The sequence below is a fragment of the Phaseolus vulgaris genome, chromosome 1 (assembly GCF_000499845.2).
Source record: "Phaseolus vulgaris cultivar G19833 chromosome 1, P. vulgaris v2.0, whole genome shotgun sequence".
NCBI lineage: Eukaryota > Viridiplantae > Streptophyta > Magnoliopsida > Fabales > Fabaceae > Phaseolus > Phaseolus vulgaris.
In genome coordinates, this window is record NC_023759.2 from 19291090 (window position 1) to 19312481 (window position 21392).

Sequence of the window (21392 nt, forward strand, 5' to 3'; positions counted from 1 at the left end):
GATTTCCTTAGGGAGGAATAACTTGCATTCCTGCACGATCGTACAAGTATTTCCCATAATTTACCCTTATTAAACTGAAATAGCTGTTTGAATTCAAATTTTTCCTAACCAAGCGAATGTTTAGGTCGTAAGCAAAGCAGGTTAGTTGAAGCAATCAGAAATATTTTACACGCCCCTACATATTCGCACTATAAGTTCCCTGTCTAAAATACTTCTTTGCTCTCCGCAACAATTATGTGTAATATAATCAAAGTCAATAAATCCACAACAGCCTTCTATACTCCATTGTTAGTTTCAGCCCCCAAAAAATACGAAAGAAAAGTTATTAACCATGTTTTAGCATGCCACTTTACCATTACAATGCTTCAACCCCCAAAATACATGAAAGAGAAGTTGACACTTTTACCTCTATGAATGCATGAAGAATTGCATGCTGCTACATCAGCTCAATAAAAATGCACAGGAGAAAGAAAAACTGCTTGCACATACATCGCTAGAAACGACATTTCATAGACTCTAAAAGCGATATTAATCACAGGAGGGATATTAATCAAACGGTCTCAGCAGAAACACATGTGCATTTCAAAGATTGTTTGCTTATATCGGAAATACAGAAAATAAAGGGGCAATCTACCATGTGCAGTACTAAAGTGGAACCCCAAGAGCAAATATCTATCATTTCATCTATAATGACCTGACTGTTTGGCGCGAAACTATTTTTCTATCAATTAAATCATGCATAACCTAGTAATTCATACTATTTTCTTTGAAACTCTGTCCCCTTGCTATAATAGAGAAGAAAAGAACTCAAGCAGTTTACAAGATATGCCTCCAAAACAGAATCAGACAAAGAGAAACAAAAGGACATAAAAAAGAACCTTAGCCTCAAAAACTCGCTGGTTTCAGGTCCTTGATTTAACCTTGACGTCCATGAAAGAATAGGCTCACTTACCCCTCTTAATGGACAGTTAAAGATGAAGAAGTAGGCAGCTAAATATTATTCCAAGGCAACTCAGGCTACTTTAAAGAAATGTAAACACTTCAATATCAAGAATTGGTAAAAAAGAAAATAATAAGAAGTCGCATGTAAATGAAACGTAAGCTTTAGTTGATGCAACCTTTAGCCGATGTGGTGTTGACATGATAGTATCTCAATTGTATAAAACTCCTCACATACATTATCACTCTACCCTACATTCATTATGACTCATTTTCGTATGAAGTTCACGACAACAGTGATCATCATGCTTATTCACGTAGGTTATGAATATCAATTCGAAAAGGCAACCAAAATAAAAAGTGTAAAAGGAGGCAATCTAGAGTTAAGTAGTGATACACTCCTTATAATCATAGGCGTATGAAAGGAAGCTATATGCAGTATGCATCATGTCTTTAGAGCCACGGTTGATATGATATGAGATGTATGAAGGGGGGTATTTAGGAATATGCAAAGCAGTAACAGGAAATGAAACAAAATTGAACTACATAAAGAATTCACCTCACTCACTAAACAGGAATACTATGGTGTATTCACAAAGTTCAAACCTACATTCTGATCTGAGAAAGACAGATAAGAAATCTGAAAATAAAAAAGAACAAAAAAGAGGTAATATAATGAGCGAAAAGATTCAAGCCTGGGTGCCGGTCAAAGCCTTCATTTGAATATGACTGTGGTTGGCGTCCACAGACGAAGATGCGGTGGGGAGCGCCTCATAGGATCCCAGCCTCCTCACACCAACGCTCTTGGCCACGAGCGCGTAGGTTATGAGAAAGATGAGAACGACGAAGATGGCGTGGATCAGGAACGCCAGATCGAGAATCGCAACGGCCCGGAACTTGGACTCCTCCAGATCGCACTGCGTGGATCCCTCAACGCCGCTCTTGACGTCGAGAAGGCGGTGGCAGCCGTCGGGGATGAAGGCGTCGGCGTAGAGGGAGAGGCCGGTCTGTAGGGACCAGAGGCCGCGGAGGCAGAAAGTGGAGGCGAGCGCAACGTCAGCGGGGAAGAGACGGGGGAGGACGGCAAGGAGGAGGCAAAGGAGCGCGGAGAGGGAGGAGATGTTGGCCGAGACGGAGAGGCACTTGGCCTCGATGGCGGAGGTCTGGAGTGCGGCGCGGGCGGAGGCGAGGGCGGTGTGGAGGAGGAAGAGCCCGGAGGCAAGGGCGAAGGCGAGGTCGGCGGGGAGAGGGAGGATGGAGGGGGATGCGTCGGCGAGGAGAAGGGCGAGGGCGAGGAGGAGGAAGAGGAAGAGCGTGGCGGCGGACTGGAGGGAGAGGAGGAGGTGGACGGGGGTGGCGCCGCGGAGCAAGGGGTCGGAGTCGGCGGAGAGAAGGAGGTGGTGGGCGATGGCAACGAGGAGGGCAATAATGAGGAGGTAGAGCTGGAGGCGGCGAGGGTAGGGGAATGGGTGGAAGGGTTTGGCGACGTAGGTGTGTGTCGATTTCAGGTAGTTGCGCGTGGTGCTAATGAGGTGGTACATTCCCAGCGTCAGAAGTGCTGCCGAAGAAATCACTTGATACACTAGACTCCCCATTCTGCTACTATAATCTCTCACGCGCTCTCTCTCTTTCAGACACTCTCATACACTACCACTTCCTTCTCTTCTCTTCTCTTCCTTCCTTACTGCTGATCTTCATCTTCCTCCTTCCTCTTTCTTCTCTCGCTTAATATAATTTTTTATTTTATTAACTTCAATTTTTATTATTTTTTATATTAACTCTTTTTTATATACCCTTTAAACTATTTTTCCATCTTTCTTCCTATCTTCTTTAAGAAAATCATAAAATGTTTATGCAAATAACAATGTTTATTTATATCTCCATAAAACATATAAAAATATATTTCTATTTGAATTTGGATATCGTTGAACTAAAATATTTTTTTACGTAATTTTGAAATAAAAAATACTAAATAATTATGAGAAATATGCAAAATAAATAAAATTATACCCATCCCTAAGTGTCATCAGTTACAATATTATGGCCATTAGGTGAATAATTATGAGTATATCTTTTTATGAAAAACATTAAAAAAAATAAGTGAAGGTGGGATTTATTTCAATGCATTCAAGTAACTTAGTGACTTGCTTGTAGTGAAGGCAAAGAGAAAATAGAGAATTTTAACTTTATTTTTCTTTTTTATAATATGTATATATATATATATATATACTTTTGAAAATAAGTTGATGAAGGTAAATGGAAAATAATTTTTTCCTCATTTTCTTCCCAAAAGTATAAAAGGGGAGTGAAAACGTGATTTTATTTTGTTTATATTGATGGTTAAATTTTGGATATGTTTATACATGTGTTATTTGAAGAATTGTTATTGTGATATTGATTTTTTTTCCATAAATTCTAACTCAAATTAAGTTATTTCTTTAAAAAAAGTAAACTTTTTTAAAACTATTTTAAAATTTGTATATAAAAAATATTATGAATTGAGTATTAAAAAATAGATATAAATATGTTAAATCAAATTTTAATAATCTGGTTATTTTGATTAAGTGTTTGTCACAACAAAGTACAAGGTATGAAGATGTTTTGTTTGAAAGATGAGAAGATAGTGTAAAATATAAGTGTTTTTGTCTTACTGACGATGTAACATATTACAATTTTCACTTTGTTTGATAAGTGAAATATTCAACAAAAGATACGTGTACAAAGGCTTTAAACTTATGTCGTATCTAATGAAAACAAAAAATTTCTTGAAATTTATTACTGTGTTGCAATGAGTGTCTTACAAAACCCAAGTCTACATCAAGATTATTTTGGATACAAGTTAAATTTGTTTTTATTTCAACAACCATCCTAACACAAGCTTATGTAAACTTTGGTTAAACTATCTTTGTTATAGAGTCTTCACTTCTACTTCGCTTTGAGTAAAATGCTCTCTGGCCTATTATTAATAAGTATCGTCAACTATCAGGGTGTTGTTTGAAGAAGTGACTAACATTTAATGTTGCATGAAGGGCATGTGCATTTAATGCATTTCTACATCTACGCTTGTCAAACGATAAAAGATGAAACTATCTAAGTTCAAAAGCTCTAAATGGAAAGAAAGAGATTTGCAAATGTTCTTTCTTCCAAGCACTGTATAAGGGTATCCATTGAAGAATAAGGTAGATAAATGATCAATTGTTAAGTGTTAAGGTAGATAAATGATCAATTGTTAAGTGTTAAAACGCTATCAAACATTTCTATGTCCTTAAAAGCTTTATAGAGAATATCCATTGAAGAATAAGGTAGATAAATGATCAATTGTTAAGTGTTAAAACGCTATCAAACATTTCTATGACCTTAAAAGCTTTATAGAGAATATCCATTGAAGAATAAGGTAGATAAATGATCAATTGTTAAGTGTTAAGATAGATAAATTATCAATTGTTAAGTGTTAAAACGCTATCAAACATTTCTATGACCTTAAAAGCTTTATAGAGAATATCGTCGTGTTCATATAACAAACTAGAAAAGAGTTCATATATTTGTATATATTGTAAGAAGTTAACACTTTATACTAGCAAATCCTTGTTATCTTGGTGATCACATTCTTATACAAATCTGCACACGAAATCACAATTCGATACAATTGAGGAATGAAGGAAAGAACTCTTGGATATGGGGTTTTGGGCGTAGGGGTTGAGTGAAGGAGAACCTAATAATTGGAATGATACACTGGGGAATTGAAAACTCCATCCTACCAAGTTTGATAACCCCATCAACTACTCAACATTTCATGATTGGTGGAGTTATATCGATATTTTTATAGCTAATATTTCTTTGTAATAATGAGAAATTAGTGTACCCAATGAAGAGTATAAGTTCTTAATCTCTTGGCTCTAAAAAGAGCAATTACTCAAATGAGTGTATGATACATATAATGTCATGGTTAGAATAAATTATCTTAGAATCCTCTAATTTGTGTGATGGTAAAAGATTACCACCAATATAGATGAATGATTCCACACTCATTTCTTACTTAAAGCAAGTGGGAATGACTTGGATGCAGATGGTATGCTAATCAAGAGATAAGGTTGATTACATATCAAGGCGACACAAGTTTCTATTTAGTCTTACTAATCCCCATGTTTCGTATAATTAGTGTACAACTTACTTTTTCATTGTCGTCTTTAGTTCGTTTTTTAGATGACCACCCATTGTTAAACTTGAGGTACATGACTCACACTAGTTTGAAAAGTTCTAACAACAACACATCTTTTAGCCCAATTTGCACATGTTGAATATGAGTTTGATCCACTAACCAATTTGCACATCTTTTAGCCCAATTTGCACATGTTGAATATACTTTCTTCACTAGCGTACACGTGGCAAGTTAACGGTAGAGGCTCGTTGTCGCTTGCGCTTCTCTGATACCTTAAACCCCTCATACCCTACGTTTCTTTCATTGTTCCATTACTTCTCTTAGACTTCTCATTTCTTCGAACGCTCATTTCTCAGAACACTCTGCCTTCTCTCCTCTCTTACTCAACTCCTCAAATCGCGATTACTTCAAGGTATGCCCTTTACTTCATTATCGCCCTCGTCTTACTATTCTGATGCTCATAACATGCTTTAACTGTTCTGGGACTGTTTATGTTTTCTGGACTTTATGATTTACGTTCATCATTTTCGCATCTCTCTATTTTTTCAATTTCTGAAGTGCACCAACTCCTTTCTCTAAACTCTGCCCTTTTCTTCTTTTTTTCCCTCTCCTTCTTTAGCCTTTCTTCTCGAGATGGCTCGAACGAAAACTACTCCAAACCCACCTCATTCCATCGACTACAAATCTTTATACCATTGGGCTCCTGACAACCTTCTAGCCGAAACCTCGAAAATCACCTCCTTTGAGGATATACAGGCGTATAAGGAGGACGAGTCTAGCCATAAAACTTGTATTTTTGGGAAGGAGCATGACAGGTTCGTGAAGGTCCTGCCCTGCAGGAAAGGCGAACCTGTATGCATTGGTGAATCTGCGGACTCAGAAGATCCCTTCTTCTACGTATATTCCACCGTCTTCAAAAGGCTCAAGCTTCGCCTACCATTCATTAGGTTCGAGCACGCCCTTCTTACCGAGGTCAACATGGCCCCTGCCTAGCTACATCCAATAGCTGGGCATTCGTCAGGGCCTTTTCTATTCTCTGCGACCACTTTGGCCATACGCCATCGGTGGATGTCTTTCTATACTTCTTCGAGGCTAAGAGTCTAGGGAAGAAGCTGTGGATGAGCTTCAATGGGGTCGCTGGAAGAGTTTTGTTGTCCCTCTTCCAGCAATCATACAAGGGCTTCAAAGGGAAGTTCTTCAAAATTCGTTGCAGCATGTTTGACCCCACCTTGTTGGACGGGTTCCCTCTTTACTGGGTGAAAGAACCAGGGCTCAAGAAACCTAGGTGCCTTGAGGACTTAACCCCGCGTGACCGAGAAGTGTGCGAGTTCTTCTCCAACCTGGGAGTGGTGTTTAGCACCGCCAAGTTGATCAAACTCGAGTATAGCCTCGGGTCCCTTAAGGGTTATATTGGTATCCCTCTTCCCCTGTTTATGTTTATGTTTCTCTTTACTTGTGTGTGTTACTGGTTTATACTCTTATGTGTTTCATCTTCTTGTGCAGGTATGGTACTTAACGCTGATAAGAGGAGGCAGCTAGCTGTTGTGGCTCATCAACTCAAGGTTGCTCCTGACCCCTCTGTCGCTGATGCCTCTACCCCTGCCACATCTGCTCCAAGCCCTTCTGCCCCAGCCCCCATAGATTAAAGGCAGAAGGGGGTAGCTGAGGTCGCTGACCTCGTCTTCAAGAGGTAGCGAAAAACTGATGTTGCAGTTCCCTCGCCTTCAGCCTCAGACGATCGTGCCCATTCCTTCAGGGAGCACCCCCGTAGTGCCTCTTCCCCTCACGACCTTGTGGTGCAAGAGGGTAGGGGAGAGTGCTTCAGGGGGCGATCACGGCGCACCTCCTACTGACTTGCCTGCCTTTCTCCAACGGGACCTGCAATCCTTCCAGAATCAGGAGAGGTTGGAGAACATGGAGGAGGACCCTCTAATAGAGCATGCGTCAATGTGCCTTGGGGACATTCTCGTCGCATCCAGTCTCACTTTAACTAAGATGCAGAAATTGAAGGAGGCAGCTAGCCAGGACGCCCTTCTGATTAAAGAGCTCAAACATCGCGAGACCGCTATTTACTTGGAGGTGTTGGATCTTCGCAAATCTGAGCTAGCAACTAAGAAGCTCTAGTTCGAGAAGTCCCAAGAAACTCTGGGGGCTCATGCCAAAGTCTTGGATCTCTGGACTAAAGTGGTTGGCTTGAAGGAAGAGGGGGCCCGATTGCAGGAGAAATCGGCCAAGCTTGAGGAGGAGTCAGTTCAACTCAAGAAGAAGTCATCCCAACTGGAGGAACAGTTTGCCAAGCTGAAGGAAAAATTAGCCCGTAAGGACAAGCTCTTCCAACAGACTAAGAAGGAGCTTACCAACGACGTTGCAGGGTTTGAAGATGCCATAGCCCAGGTTTCCTGTGTGCATCCTGGGTAGATCTCTCCCAAACTGGGTTGGCAAAGAAGGTCGCAGATGGGCAGCTGATGGATGCTGATATGTGATGATTTATCTTTGTAATTACTTGGCAGCCTAATGAACAATTGATAACTCTGTACATATTAATATATTCCTATTTATGAAATTTGCTTTCATCTTGATTTTCTTCTTGTGTTTGTTGTTGGCTTCCTTTCTTGTATCGAATTAGCCTAACAACGCTTTAGGGCCACTCCTACTTAAGTAGCACGCTTCTTTACCACCTGCTTGATCTTACCTTTCTTCAACGTATTAAGGTAGAGGCGATGTTTGCTTAAACTCTTACTTAGCCCTATCCTTTGTCAGACAAAGATAAAGAAGATGTTGTTCTCGACCTTGACATATAAAGGCAAGGAAGATATTTAACTGGGAACCACACTGTTCTCGACCTTGTCTTATAAGATAAGGGAGATGTTCCCTTGACTGGTCTCGACCTTTGCCATATAGAGGCAAGGGAGATATATTAACTGGGAACCATATTGTTCTCGACCTTGTCTTATAAGACAAGGGAGAGGTTCTCTTTACTGACCTCGTCCTTGCCATATAGAGGCAAGGGGGGATTTTAACTGGGAACCATACTGTTCTCAACCTTGGCGTTCTCACACAAGAGGGAGGCTCACTAAGAACCATACTATTCCCAATCTTGGTGCTTCTACCCAAGGGAGAGGTTCGCTTTTACTGACCTCGTCCTTGTCGTATAAAGGCAAAGAAGGATTTTAGTTGGGAACCATATTGTTCTCGACCTTGGCGTTCTCACACAAGAGGGAGGCTCACTAAGAACCATACTGTTCCCAATATTGGTGCTCCTACCCAAGGGAGAGGTTCGCTTACTTCACTGTGCAATTGCAAAAATATATCTTTAACTAAAATTTTATTAGTGACCTTATTAAAAACCCTAATGAGGGAAAAAGAGTGTCCCCTAAATTGTGTACAATGAAATAATCAACTAAAATAAAACTTTAAATTTGCTCTGTTCCAAGTTTGAGGAATTGTCCCACCTTCTAGGGTCTCGAGCTTGTACGCTTCGTTCCCAAGTGTCTCTGTCACACGGAATGGACCAATCCACATGGGAGATAACTTGTTCTCTAGCTGGTAGGGGTGGGCTTTTCGTATTACCAAGTCGGTGACCTGGAACTGTCGAGGTCTCAACTTGGAGTTGTACTTGTACTCTACCTTTCTCTTCAAGGCTTCAGCCTTGATACGAGCCTCCTCCCTGACTTCATCCAGTAGGTCTAGGTTCACCTTTCTTTCTTCGTTGGATTCTTCAGCCACGAAGTTCTGGAAACGTGGTGAGCTCTCCTGGATTTCTACAGGAATCATCGCGTCCAAACCATACACCAAGCTAAAGGGTGTTTCCTTGGTAGTGGACTGGGGAGTGGTGTGATAAGCCCACACAATTCTAGGAACCTCTTCTGCCCAGGTCCCCTTGGCTTTTTCCAGCCTCCTCTTCAGACCTCTGAGCAGAACTCGGTTGGCAGACTCGACCTGCCCGTTTGTCTTGGGGTGTTCGATTGATGAAAACACCTGCTTTATTCCAAGCTCTGTGCATAGCTTGCCCAACTGTTGGCTCGCAAACTGGGTGCCATTATCAAACATCAAACGTTTTGGGACTCCAAAAGGGCATACTATGTTTTTCCACACAAAGTGTTGGACCTTGTGGGCTGTGATTTGTGTAACTGGCTCGGCCTCTATCCACTTTGTAAAGTACTCAATGGCAACCACAAGGTACTTCATTTGTCGCACCGCTAAAGGGAATGACCCCAGAATGTCGATCCCCCAGGTATGAAACGGCCATGGGCTGTGGATCGGTCGAACTCCTTCAGGGGCACCTTGTGCCAGTCAGCATGTTGCTGGCACTGCTTGCATCACTGTGCATACCTCGTGAAATCTTCCTTCATGGTTGGCCAGTAGTATTCTGCGCGAGTGGCTTTTGACGAGAGAGCTCGACCGCTGATGTGACTCCCACATATTCCTTCGTGGAGCTCTATCATAATGCGCGTGCATTGCCCACCACTGATGCAAGCCAGGATAGGGTGGGTGTACCCATTCCTGAACAAATTCCATCTAGAAAGGTATACCTGCTCGAATTCTTCTTAAGTACTCTGGCCTCTGTGGGCTCTAGCGGGAGTATCCCTTCAGCCAAGTAGCGTCTGTAGAGTGTCATCCAGGTTTCGCCTCCTTCAACTAGGCAAACGTGCAACGACTCTTCCCTTGATGATGTGTACGTGCTTATTCTGGGCGTTTTCAGCGTTTCTTGAGTCAACGACCTGTGACTCCTCTTAACGCCTTTTGAGGTGCTTATTTGATGGACTTCTGTTACGGTACCTATAGTGGTTCGAGGTGTCCTCATGGTCTCCTGTATGACTGTTCTCTGTCTTCCCCTCTTACCTGAACTGGCGAGCTTTTCTAGCAAGTCAGCTCGGGCATTCTGCTCTCTGGGAACATGTACTAACTCGGACACCGCAAAAGTCTCCTTTAGAATCTGGACATACACTAGGTATGTGGTCATCTGAGGGTCCTTGGCCTGGTATTCTTCCATAACTTGTCCTGTTACTAACAGGGAGTCACTCTTTGCCAACAAACTCTTCGCACCCATCTCTTTGGCTAGCTGCATTCCAACAATGAAGGCCTCATACTTCGCCTGGTTGTTACTGGCTTTGAAGGCAAACCGTAGGGCCTGCTCGATCAACAACCCATTTGGCCCTTCCAGGATGATGCCAGCCCCACTACCCTATTGGTTGGAGGACCCGTCTACGGAGAGGACCCATCTAGAATCTGCTTCCTCTCGGTGTGTGGCTGCTGAGGAGAGCTCTACTATGAAGTCAGCATAAACTTGGCCTTTGATAGGTCCTCTTGGTTCGTATTGAACATCGAACTCTGATAGCTCAACTGCCCAGCGCACCATTCGTCCTGCCACATCGGGTTTCTGTAAGACCTTGCGAATGGGTAGGTCTGTCATTACAATTACGGTGAAGCTTTGGAAGTAGTGGCGAAGTCTTCGCGCTGAAAGCACCACTGCCAGGGTTGCCTTTTCTATGGCCTGGTATCTTACCTCAGTGCCTTGCAAAACTTTGCTTACGAAATATATCGGCTTCTACACCTGATCCTGCTCTTGAACGAGGACCGAACTGATCACCCGATCTGTGACTGCGAAGTACAAGCGAAGCGGGGTGCCTAGCTGTGGCTTGCATAGTACTGGTGGGCTGGCCAAGTATTCCTTCAACTTGAGAAACGACTCTTCGCATTCCTTGGTCCATATGAACCTGATGTTTCTCTTCAAACACTGAAAATAGGGATGCCCCTTGTCCTCTCCTACTGACACGAATCTGGACAAAGCGACCATTCACCCTATCAATTGTTGCACCTCCTTCACTGAGATCGGACTCCGCATGGCTATAATTTCAGCGCACTTCTCAGGGTTCGCCTCTATCCCACGCTAAGTAAGTAATAACCATAAAAACTTGCCTGGCTCTACCCCAAACACACATTTTTTGGGGTTTAGCTTCAATCCATACTTTGCTATCGTGTTAAACAGCTCCTCCAAATCAGCGGCGTGCTGATCCTTCACCTGGGAGGTGACCACTATATCGTCTACATACGCTTGGACATTTCGCCCTATCATGGTTGCGAGTACTTTATCCATCAATCTATGATAAGTTGCCCTTGCATTCTTGAGCCCAAAAGGCATCACCTTATAACAGTAACAGGAGAGCTCATTCATGAACGTTGTCTTGCACTCGTCCCTGGGATGCATTAAGATCTGGTTATATCCAGAGAAAGCATCCAGGAAGCTAAGAAGTCTACATCCTGATGCGCTGTCTACCAGGGCGTCAATGCTGGGCAATGGGTAAGAGTCCTTTGCACAGGCTTTGTTCAAGTCTGTGAAGTCGACCCACATCCTCCACTTTCCACTGGCCTTCTTGACCAACACTACATTCGCCAGCCACTCTGGGTATTGGATCTCTTTTATATGGCCAACGCTCAACAACTTTTGGGTTTCTTCCCTGATGACCTGACGCCTTTCATCGTTGAACTTCCTCCTCCTCTGGCAGACAGGTCAGACCTGTGGGTCCATGGTGAGGTGATGACACAGGAAATCGGGATCGATGCCAGGCATGTTTGAGGCAGACCATGCGAAGGCATCTATGTGTCGTGCTATGACCTCGACAATCTGGTTTTGTGCTTCTTGGCCTAAGGACTTGCCAAGCTTGAACTTCTTGCCCCCGATCTCCCTCTCCAACACTTCTTCTGCTGGCTCGGGTCATCTCTCTCGGGTGATCTTGACACGGGTGACCCCTTCTTCCCTTGGAGGTTAGGCGGTGACGACGTACACTTCTCTCCTTGTTTTGAGGTTGTTCTCGTAGCACCTCTTGGCCTCCTTCTGATTAGACTTGATTGTGATCACTGTTCCTTCAAAGGAAGGCAACTTCATCTTCATATGCTTCGAAGAGGCTACTTCTCCAATCCTGTTCAAAGCGGGTCTGCCCAAAAGTATGTTATAGGCTGAAGGAGCATTAACAACAAGATACTTGATGTTAGTAGTGCGAAAAGTCGTGCCATTAGTGAAGGTTGTCCTCAACTCTATGTGTCCACGCACTTCTACCTGGTCTCCCGCGAAACCATACAGACAGCCATCGTAAGGCCTCAACTAGTCAGGAGACAGCTGTAGTTTGTTGAAGGTCGACCAAAACATCACATCGGCTGAGCTTCCCTGGTCTACGAGGACGCAGTGTACCTTTCTTCCCACCGTTACTACTGAGATCACCACTAAGTCATTTTCATGTGGGATCACATACTGCAAGTTGGCCTTGGTGAAGACGAGGTCGCGCTCGGGTGTCTGGTATGACTTCTGGGCTTCTATTGCCATCACTCCTCTGGCATATTTCCTACGTTGGGAGGCGGTGCATCCTCCTCCTGAGAATCCTCTTGAGATTGTGTTGATCTCTCCGTGGATGGGCACCTCGTGCCCCTGATCTGCTGTTGGGCTGCTGACGTAGGAGCCCCTTGCGGTTCTTGTAGGTATTCCTTCAAGAAACCATTTCTCACCAGTTCATCTAACTGGAATCCTAACGCCAAACAGTTGCGCAGGTTGTGGCCAAAGGCTTGGTGGAACTCGCACCAAGTGTCTTTGTTGGGACCTAGCCTCTTGTCAGTCTTCGGTGGAGACTTCAATCTATCTGCCACTTTAGGGATGGCAATCAGCTCTTTGAGGTCCATCTGAAAATTGTGCCTGGTGGAGGCGTTTTCTTTCGCATGTGCCCTGGTTTGAGGCTTCCTTGCTTCATATGGCGGTTGTTTCCCCGGGGCTTTCTTCTCTGTCATCGCCTCATGTACCCTTAGGGGCCGAGGACGACCAATTCCCTGAGGTCGGATTGGGTCGATGCTTCCGCGCTTCTTTGTGACCTCTTCCTCTGCAACAATGTGGGCTACGACTCTGTGGCGGATTTCGCTGAACGTCTTCGGGCGGCACCTTATCAAAGAATCGCTGAAAGGTCCTGACAACACCCCTCGTCTGAAGGCGTGTACTGTCATATCTTAATCTTTGGTGTGCAGCTTCACCACCAATGCACCGAACCTGTTCAAGAAGTCCTTCAAAGGCTCTCCCTGGTATTGTTTTACGTCGAAAAGATCGTAAGAGACAGGAAGGTCTGGTTGACGATGTATTGCTCTCTGAATAATGTTGAAAATTGGTCGAAGGAGGTAATGTGTCCATCAGGGAGACTGATGAACCAGTCCAACGCTGTGCTTGAGAACGTACTCATAAACAGCTTACAGTGCATGGCGTCGGTGCCTCTTGAGATCATCATCTGAGTGTGGAAAGTTGTGATATGAGCTTCTAGGTCTTCTACACTTGTGAAGGCGATCTTTGGGCCCATGAAGTTGGCTGGTATCACAGTGAACATGATTGCTTGTGAAAACGGCATGTAGCGAGCCCTAACTGGTATGGATGGGGTTTGCTCATCAGTTGTGCGCTCACCCATGTGTTGCAAATCTCTGTGCAGTTCTTCGTTGGCTTTGCGCAGTTCCTCATTGTTCGTGCGTGACGCGACCAAATCGACCTGGAATCGGTCCTGGCTGGCCGCTTGCTCGACTTGGACCTCAGCCAAAATCCTGTTCTGGTCAGCTTTGGACGTCGCTACCGCTTGCTGGAGAGCGCGAATGGTCTCCATGAGTTGCTACATAGCGACGTTGTCTCCCCCTTCTAGTGCAGATGCACCTTGCTTCATATTCCTGATGTTGTTGGATGGCTCTCAACACGATTGTGAATGAGACCTAGTTTTATCGGGGCCCCGGTGGGCGTCAAATGTTCTTGCCGGTTGACTCAGCTGCCGTTGACTTCAAAGGCAGATGGTGGCTCCTCCTATTTCCTAGTGGTTTATGCTCTCTCCTTGGGTGGTCGAGAATGGCTCCGTTGAAACAGAGGAGACCCTACCTGTTGATTGCACCCCGACGATCAAGTCAATATTAAGCTAAGAAATAGTAAGTATGTAAAGCAGTTTCAGTCTTAGAAACGGCGTACCTATCTAGGGTTCTTACCACCCTTTATATAGGTTGTATTTAGGTCAACTCCCTATCCCACGAGGATCTTTCCTTAAGTGGAATTAGGGTTACTGGGGAGGCATCCTGTGACGCGTCGCACAAGCTTACCGCAGTTGCGGCATAGGACTTACCTCTTCTGGAGTGCAAAATCTTAACAATATGGCCGCCAAGGTACCAACTCATATACCAGCATTGCGGGGCCATCTGTTCTATGGGTGCCCTAAGTATTCACGTGTCATGCATGCAGTCTATCTTTGGAAACCCTAACCCTTATGGGCCTTAGCGCTTCCAAGGGATACTTAGGTCCATGCTAAACCTGAACGTGCTATACACACCATATGCATGAACCCTCTCGTGACTTAGGTCCTTCTTTAGTATGGATAATAACTCGTTATTATGTCTGGGGCACACCTGTGTAGCCCATTAATGCCACCAGACCATCGAGATCCAATGTCGCCGATCTCTGCAGCCGATCTCCTAGGTCTGGCCAGTACAAAAATAAAAGAAAAAATAATCATATTATATATATGCATGAATTTGGATTATAAGAGTTAACCAAATTACAAGTAAACATTCTTCTTAATTTATATCTTACATTCAAGAGAGTTGTTAAAAGAACATCAAAATATCTATCTATCCTACCCTTTGTATTCAACAAAAAAAATGTTCTAAGAGTAGTCTCGAAAGATAAACTTTTCTATGCCCAAAATCTAATCTACAACATATATTCCGATATAGCTATACTCAAGAGGACATGCTAGGTACCCATGATCCTATGAAAGATGTTTAATACTCTTCTACTATGTCGCTACGTAATGGTTTATCATTTATATAATTTATTGGTGGGATAAACTCATAAACAATAGGTGGATATTGGGCTAAAGGATATGCTATTATTAGTGCTTCCAAGTGATCTTATTCCAAATGTTTTCATTATTTTTGTTTGGTGTTCTTGATCAAGGTGATCAAGATGCACCCAAGGTTGTCAAACTCGCGAATCTACGTAGACTCGTGGGAGCTCCGTAGACTCGTAAGAGTCCACTTTCATATTAAAAAAAATTAATAGTTTCCTAGAACATTTTTACTTCTATTAGAAGATGCATTTCTATTAACCTCACTTGAATTTGATCCACTCCCTCCCACACATTCCTTAAAAAATATACCTGTGATAGGATTTCACAAGTTATGATAGCAGAGATCTTGTAAGGTTCAAAATTTTCTGATGTATTGTGTAATTTTATTTTTCTTATATAGTGTTCTTTTAAAAACTTGAAATTAATAAATTGACTTAATTTGAATGAGGAGACTAGGTGAAGCAATATTAATTTTATGTTTTTTATTCTTGCTTCTTATTCCTACTTGTAAATTCCATTCGCAGTTTTGAAATATATGAACATTAATTTAGAGCATTTAAAGAAAATCTGGATAATTCCTTCATTTAACTGATTAAAAGAAACTTGTAGATTCTTTTTGGAAGAAAATGACAAATATTTTGTAAGAGATCAATCCTTTTCTTTAACTTGGCCTACTTTTCTAACACAAGGTTAGCCTACTAGTTAAAAGCTTTAAAAAATATATACGGAGTAGATTATTCTAAAATATTTTCTGCACGACAAAGTTAAACACTATTTGGGTTCTCCTATCAGTTGTAGCTAACTTGGACTGACCATTAGCTTTGTTAGATGTAAAAACCACATTTTTGAATGGAGATTTGGAGGATGCATGCAACAAGCCTCCATCTAGGTTTGCTGAAAAAGTAATAAATCGGAATTAGATCAAATTTACTTTTTTGAAACACCCCTATGTTATTTTATTTCTTTTTTTTTTCGGAGATTTGCTTCCAGTTAATGTGATTTATTTTCCTTATTTTCAGCAGATTTGATTTGCATAAACATATGTTGTATCCACGATTATTGGTATCAATTTAATAAGATATTATTTTTTCTATAAATATTAAAGAAAGAAAACAAAGAATTACTTTTATGAGTAAAGAAGTTCCTTTGTTCCTTATCATACATCTTGTGATTCTTCTAGAGTTTTCTTGCTTATTTTTTCCTTGTATATTCATGCACTCGTCAGTATTACAAATACAGGACTATTTTTCATTATAAAATCACTTCACCTCAATAGCTTCTTCCAACTTCCAGCTGCAAATGCAGTCAATATATCAAACTGCATTGCTATAATACATTTCTTTTGGTCAAAACACTCTTCACACCACAAAACACACCAAATATGGACAAAATCTGTCCCAATTATATGCACTTGCACACTAAAGAATGAGTACAATAAGTAATATGACCAGCACGACCACAAAAATTGCAAGCACCCACCAACACTGTAAAGAAAGAAATATTGTATGAGTAGTCAAATAATATAAGAATGATGTACAAGTGTCATAACATAATAGCATTATTGGCAAAAGAATAATGTTGCGTGCTGATCTGACACTGGGAATATTTTTCTATAAGAATGAGTTCGTTAGGAGATGTTAACATGTAAGGGTAGTGTGCACTGCGTCATTCCATTCGTAAGAAATAAGAAAAACTATTTCTGAAAATTAAATTCCAAATGTCATAAATGAAATGGACGGCATCTTATTCTAATGTCTGTTCTATAAAGCCAAAACTTGAGGATTAGTATGATAAGATCTTTACGACTCACCCATGAGGTTCTGGATTTCACACTTTTAGAAGCCTTGGCTAGTTGGACCCTAGCTTGGGTTGTTGCACCAGCAGAAGCATCAATATTTGATTGAATGTCATCTGCCAGATTTATGCATAAAATATGAACGAATAGAATAACTAAGTCTTTTGGCAACAATAAGCAAGTAACATGGTCATCTTATTTATTTACCAATAACAACTCCCTGATCATGAACAAGAACAGCAAGGTCCTTGAATATTTCATTTGCTTGTCCAATTTGCTCTTCTACCTCTCTAATTCCCTGTTCTCTTTCATCAATCATGGCCTCGTTGAATGATATTTCATTATCTAATAGAAGTATCTCTTGCCTACAGTTTTATTTCAGTGATCAAGCAAATCAGACCATGAAAAGATACATTTCAATCAAGAGTTGAATGAGCCAAAAACAACCTATACGCCTGTCTTACAAAAATGCATATTGTTTGTATGTTATAACGGTAAGGTAAAGATTAAATATTATTGAATTCAATCGGTCCAGTGAACTAGCTGAAATGTTGCAGACTCACCTCTTCTGCTCTCTAATAAAAGGTTGACTTTCAACATCTATTCCAGTCGATTCTTCACCAGAGCCAGAGCTGTTTACACAAAAATGAAAGAGAGCTCGAATCACAAGGAACAAAAAGAAGCAAATTAGATTTTCAACAGTATAAAGTCATTTTTTTACAATTATATTATGTTCTTCTTCATAAACACTTCTAAGAAAGAAAATGAGAAGAAAAAAAAGGAAAACAACTTTATAAACTAATATTAACTTATGAACAAGTTAAAAAGAAAAACATAGAAAAATTATTTGAGAGAGTTTCTGGACTAACTTTAGTTTAGAGTAGCTAATTTCTGTTGTACTTCTTATTTTTTTCTTTCTAGAAGTGTTTATGAAAAAATTCATACAAGTGGATTCATTGACCTTATTGGTAAAGTAGAAGAGGGGGAGGCAGGGGTGTAAGCCAATTCACGCTCAGAGGCAAGCTGCTGTACTTTCTGAAACTCTTGCAATGTCGTTTGAAAATCTCTAGCAAGCTTAGCATCTTCAATTTTCTGACTAGCCTGGATACAAAAAGAACAAGGAGGGTTATCTATCCAAACTTTTTTTTTCCTTTTACAGAGATACAATTCAGAGCTGATTTTAATTTTGAAACACTCATAGTGTAAAAATCTTTACAATGTATTAACCAATTCGATTACCCACAAGTGGGATGAAATAATTACTACTAGAGTCAACATACATAAGTAACAAATGATCATGATTGGATGAAAACATAAAAATATTCACAATGTGAGAGAATTCATATGAAAATCTTCATAGTTTTTTCAAAGCATAGTAAAAGAAGCAGAACATAATGGGAGAGCATCGAATACAAGGCCAAAAGTGAATTGAAAAACCAGAAAACCAGGGTATGATCAATTGTAGGTAATCAAAATTCAAAGTCACACATATGAAGCATAAATAAAAGAAAAAAAATGGGTAAACAAAAACTAAAAAAACAAGAAAAGAGAAGCATACATTGGAATTAGCATCACGATCAGATTCACTCAAGGATTTGAGCTTAGCAGAAGTATCCTTCACCTGTTGCAATATCCTCTGCCTCGTATTGTGCCTACAAAACACACCATAGTGAAAACACACAAAAATAACAAAGTTGAAGAGAAGAGAGGGTAACGTGAAGGTACAGTTTCTGACGGTGTTCGGAAGTGTCTTTAACGGTTCCGACGGCATCAACGAGTCGCCGGAAAGTGGCGACGGCAGTGTTGATCTGGAAAATTCCGGCGGCGACGGCCTGCGCCGGTGACTGGCTCCGGCGAGAGGGAGGGTGAGGCCCACCTTGGATGTCTTGAAAACTCATGGGCGATGGAATGAGATCCTCAACTTGGGTTATGAAATTTGAACCGAAATGTCACTTGTTTGAAGTCCCAGAGAGGAATGGTTTCAGTTTCAGTTCAGAATTTTTGTTCGAATTTTAATTTAATTTAATTTAATCATTATTGAACCAATTGAAAAGTGGCAGCTTGACTCAAAAGTGACGAGTAACATTGCACAGACCCCACTCTCCCTTTTCCTCTTTGTCTTTGTTTGGATCATAAAAACATATTTTAAAATTAATGAAAATAATTGGATTATTTCGATACTCTCCTCTTCGGATTATCTATGAGTTTATTGGAAGAAAATAAATGTCGGAATTGATAAAGAATTCCTTCTAAAATAAATGTGTTTTTATTGCTTTTCTTTTTTTATAAATAAAATAAAAGATTTATTATTTTATTAGAAATTATGATATATTATTGGTGATGAAATATAAAATATTTTAATTGATAATTAATTAATTAACATTTGAGTTATTGACAAATTTCATGATAAAGTTTTTGAAAAAAACTATGATATGTACAAATTTTCTAGTTATTAGTAATTTCATGGATGGTTTATCTTTAGATATGATATTTGGGTAGTGAATATGTAACCTATTGTAGTTTATTAGTCTTTGAAGAAGAAAAAAAGAATACCTTATTTTGTAGGTCATTTTACAACGTGTTACTCGCCGAAATGTGTAGTACTCAGAGTGTTTTGTTGAATTTCACACTTGGATAAGAAGGTTGCGTGACAAGTGGCACCTTTAGAATTTGAGATACTATTGCAGATAATTAAGACCACTTTTGGTTGATGACAATTTTTATTTGGTACAATCTTTCGTTAGTTATTTCGTATTCAATATCATGCCTTTCTTTAAATATGATGTAAAAGAAAAATACAAAATTATTTCTTTGTTTTTTTTATGTTATTTTCCGTTAAATGTCAATTTGAATTAGTTAAAACTAATCTATAATAAACACAACTGAATATATAATATACACAACTGAGATGAAGTCAATTTTGTCACGTCTCAGCACAATTTTTTTTTTTTTAAAAAAATCAAAATGAAATTATTTTTACTTTTGTCAAAAGAAAAAATTAAATGGAGAGATGTGGATCAGTACGTGGCAAGTACATTCTTCCCCATTACTTATTTATGTATTTTTTACATCGTACATTTGCAAAAAAATATGTTAGGTATCACCTTCTTTTCCTCATTATAAAATACTCTTTCTCAATGTTTAATTTGAAATGTGAAGTCTAGAGCTAACTTTTCAATATTTTTATATAGAATGTTACGTGAGTTTACTTTTTGGGTTTCTCCATATTTTTATTCTATGACTACTCAATTTCAGGTAGAAGAAATGAAGAAGACAAGCAAAGAAACAAAGAAGACTTCAACACATGATTGTTATGATGATAGATGATTGTTGTTATTTGAAGTTTGAAGTATCAGTCTAACTGAGATGTCAAATTGCATAATGATGCCTAACATAAAAACTTTTATAACAAAATATAGTTTACAATAGTTAACATCCCACTACTCTCTTTTACATAGTAGTATCCATTATCCTCACTATTTTCTAATTACAAAACTTAGCAAATATATTATATTGTTTAAATAGATTCCATAAGTTATGCGTTGTTAAGTTAGTCTAATCAACATACTAAATAATGAACAAACATTACTCATGTTATTTTGTTTGATTTTTTTTATAAATATTATTCCAAAATTATATAATAGTAATTTTTTTACATATATTATACATATTATTTGTTATTATTTTAAATCCTTTTATTATTTTTTTAAATTATATAATAAATATATTATATCTTTAAATTAAATCTATCTCGTTTCACATGTCAAAGTACTAGTTTTAGTTTAAAGAGCAAAATACCCATTGAATTGTATCTTATATTTTACACGTGCCCATCTACTTACTCCCTCTATTATCATCTAATTTTTCAAAATCTATATTAGTCCTTCATAAGGACAGATCTTTTATATTTCAGTTCTTATTTTTTTTTCTTTGAACCCTTCTTGTAGTTATTTTGATAAGTTAAAGTTAATATTAATAACATTATTATATGTTATCTTTAACCAAAAAAAAAAATCAAATTAATGATATTGTTTTCACCAAAAATATCAAATTACCGCTCCAGGAGAGGGTAAAACAAAATAACATATTATAGGAATAAAATATAAAAAAAGTAACATTGGAACTAAATACAAAAAATACATATCTATAAAGCACTAAAATAAAATAAAAAATACATATTTATAAAGACTAAAATAAATAAAAAAATATGTTACATAGTATGAGATATTAAATTAACTTATTTGGAACAAGTAAAGTAAAATAACATCTATAAAATCTATTGTGACATTCCTTTGTCTTAGCTACCTACTCTTTGTATTAAGGGAGACATGGTTGTTGTTCGGGTTAATGAGGAAAATTACATGGTTGGTCTTGAGGATTGCAAGACCCATCTAGATGGTTGGATTATTCTATATAAGGGGGATAAACCTCTCACACACCTTGATTTAACTAAAAATTTGCATCTTGTGTGGAAGGCTATTGGACCTTGGAGAGCAATCCATCTTGGGAAATGTTTTTATGAGTTTGAGTTCTCTTCTTTAGAAGACATGCAATGGGTTCTAGAGATGGGTTCATGACAATTATCTCTTGGATTCTTGAGATTATTTGCATGGACAAAAGATTTTGTTCCATCTACTATGAAGAGTACTAA

General features: G+C 39.6%; 3 protein-coding genes across 3 annotated transcripts; all 3 read right to left on the reverse strand.

Annotated features, from left to right (window-relative positions):
• Window positions 1–1456: 1456 nt before the first annotated feature.
• LOC137813745 (uncharacterized) lies at window positions 1457–2666 on the reverse strand. The gene has a single exon (XM_068616159.1). The coding sequence runs from the start codon at window positions 2532–2534 to the stop codon at window positions 1629–1631; it is 906 nt and encodes a 301-aa protein (XP_068472260.1). The 5' UTR covers window positions 2535–2666; the 3' UTR covers window positions 1457–1628.
• Window positions 2667–9539: 6873 nt separating this feature from the next.
• On the reverse strand, window positions 9540–11450 carry LOC137815643 (uncharacterized). Its single transcript, XM_068618757.1, has 3 exons — window positions 11018–11450; window positions 10317–10504; window positions 9540–10229 (listed from the first exon to the last, which is right to left on the reverse strand). Exons 1-3 carry the CDS (start codon window positions 11448–11450, stop codon window positions 9540–9542), a joined length of 1311 nt encoding a protein of 436 aa, XP_068474858.1.
• A 4723-nt stretch (window positions 11451–16173) lies between these two features.
• LOC137813746 (syntaxin-22-like) lies at window positions 16174–18830 on the reverse strand. Its single transcript, XM_068616160.1, has 7 exons — window positions 18467–18830; window positions 18300–18393; window positions 17703–17842; window positions 17305–17373; window positions 16949–17106; window positions 16757–16857; window positions 16174–16430 (listed from the first exon to the last, which is right to left on the reverse strand). The coding sequence occupies exons 1-7, from the start codon at window positions 18637–18639 to the stop codon at window positions 16365–16367; spliced, it is 801 nt and encodes a 266-aa protein (XP_068472261.1). The 5' UTR covers window positions 18640–18830; the 3' UTR covers window positions 16174–16364.
• Between the last annotated feature and the right edge of the window lie 2562 nt (window positions 18831–21392).

What these genes read in the sequence shown, in the direction of transcription:
- LOC137815643 (XM_068618757.1), bottom strand. Translation starts at nt 11,450, where the DNA reads ATGTGGGTCGACTTCACAGACTTGAACAAAGCCTGTGCAAAGGACTCT. An exon ending in TGTGTTTGGGGTAGAGCCAG is followed by an intron (nt 10,505 to 11,017) that starts GCAAGTTTTTAT and finishes TTGTAATGACAG; the next exon opens with ACCTACCCATTCGCAAGGTC. An exon ending in AGGAAGCAGATTCTAGATGG is followed by an intron (nt 10,230 to 10,316) that starts GTCCTCTCCGTA and finishes TTGATCGAGCAG; the next exon opens with GCCCTACGGTTTGCCTTCAA.
- LOC137813745 (XM_068616159.1), bottom strand. Translation starts at nt 2,534, where the DNA reads ATGGGGAGTCTAGTGTATCAAGTGATTTCTTCGGCAGCACTTCTGACG.
- LOC137813746 (XM_068616160.1), bottom strand. Translation starts at nt 18,639, where the DNA reads ATGAGTTTTCAAGACATCCAAGGTGGGCCTCACCCTCCCTCTCGCCGG. An exon ending in TGATCAGGGAGTTGTTATTG is followed by an intron (nt 16,858 to 16,948) that starts GTAAATAAATAA and finishes TAAATCTGGCAG; the next exon opens with ATGACATTCAATCAAATATT. An exon ending in TGAAATCCAGAACCTCATGG is followed by an intron (nt 16,431 to 16,756) that starts GTGAGTCGTAAA and finishes CTTTCTTTACAG; the next exon opens with TGTTGGTGGGTGCTTGCAAT.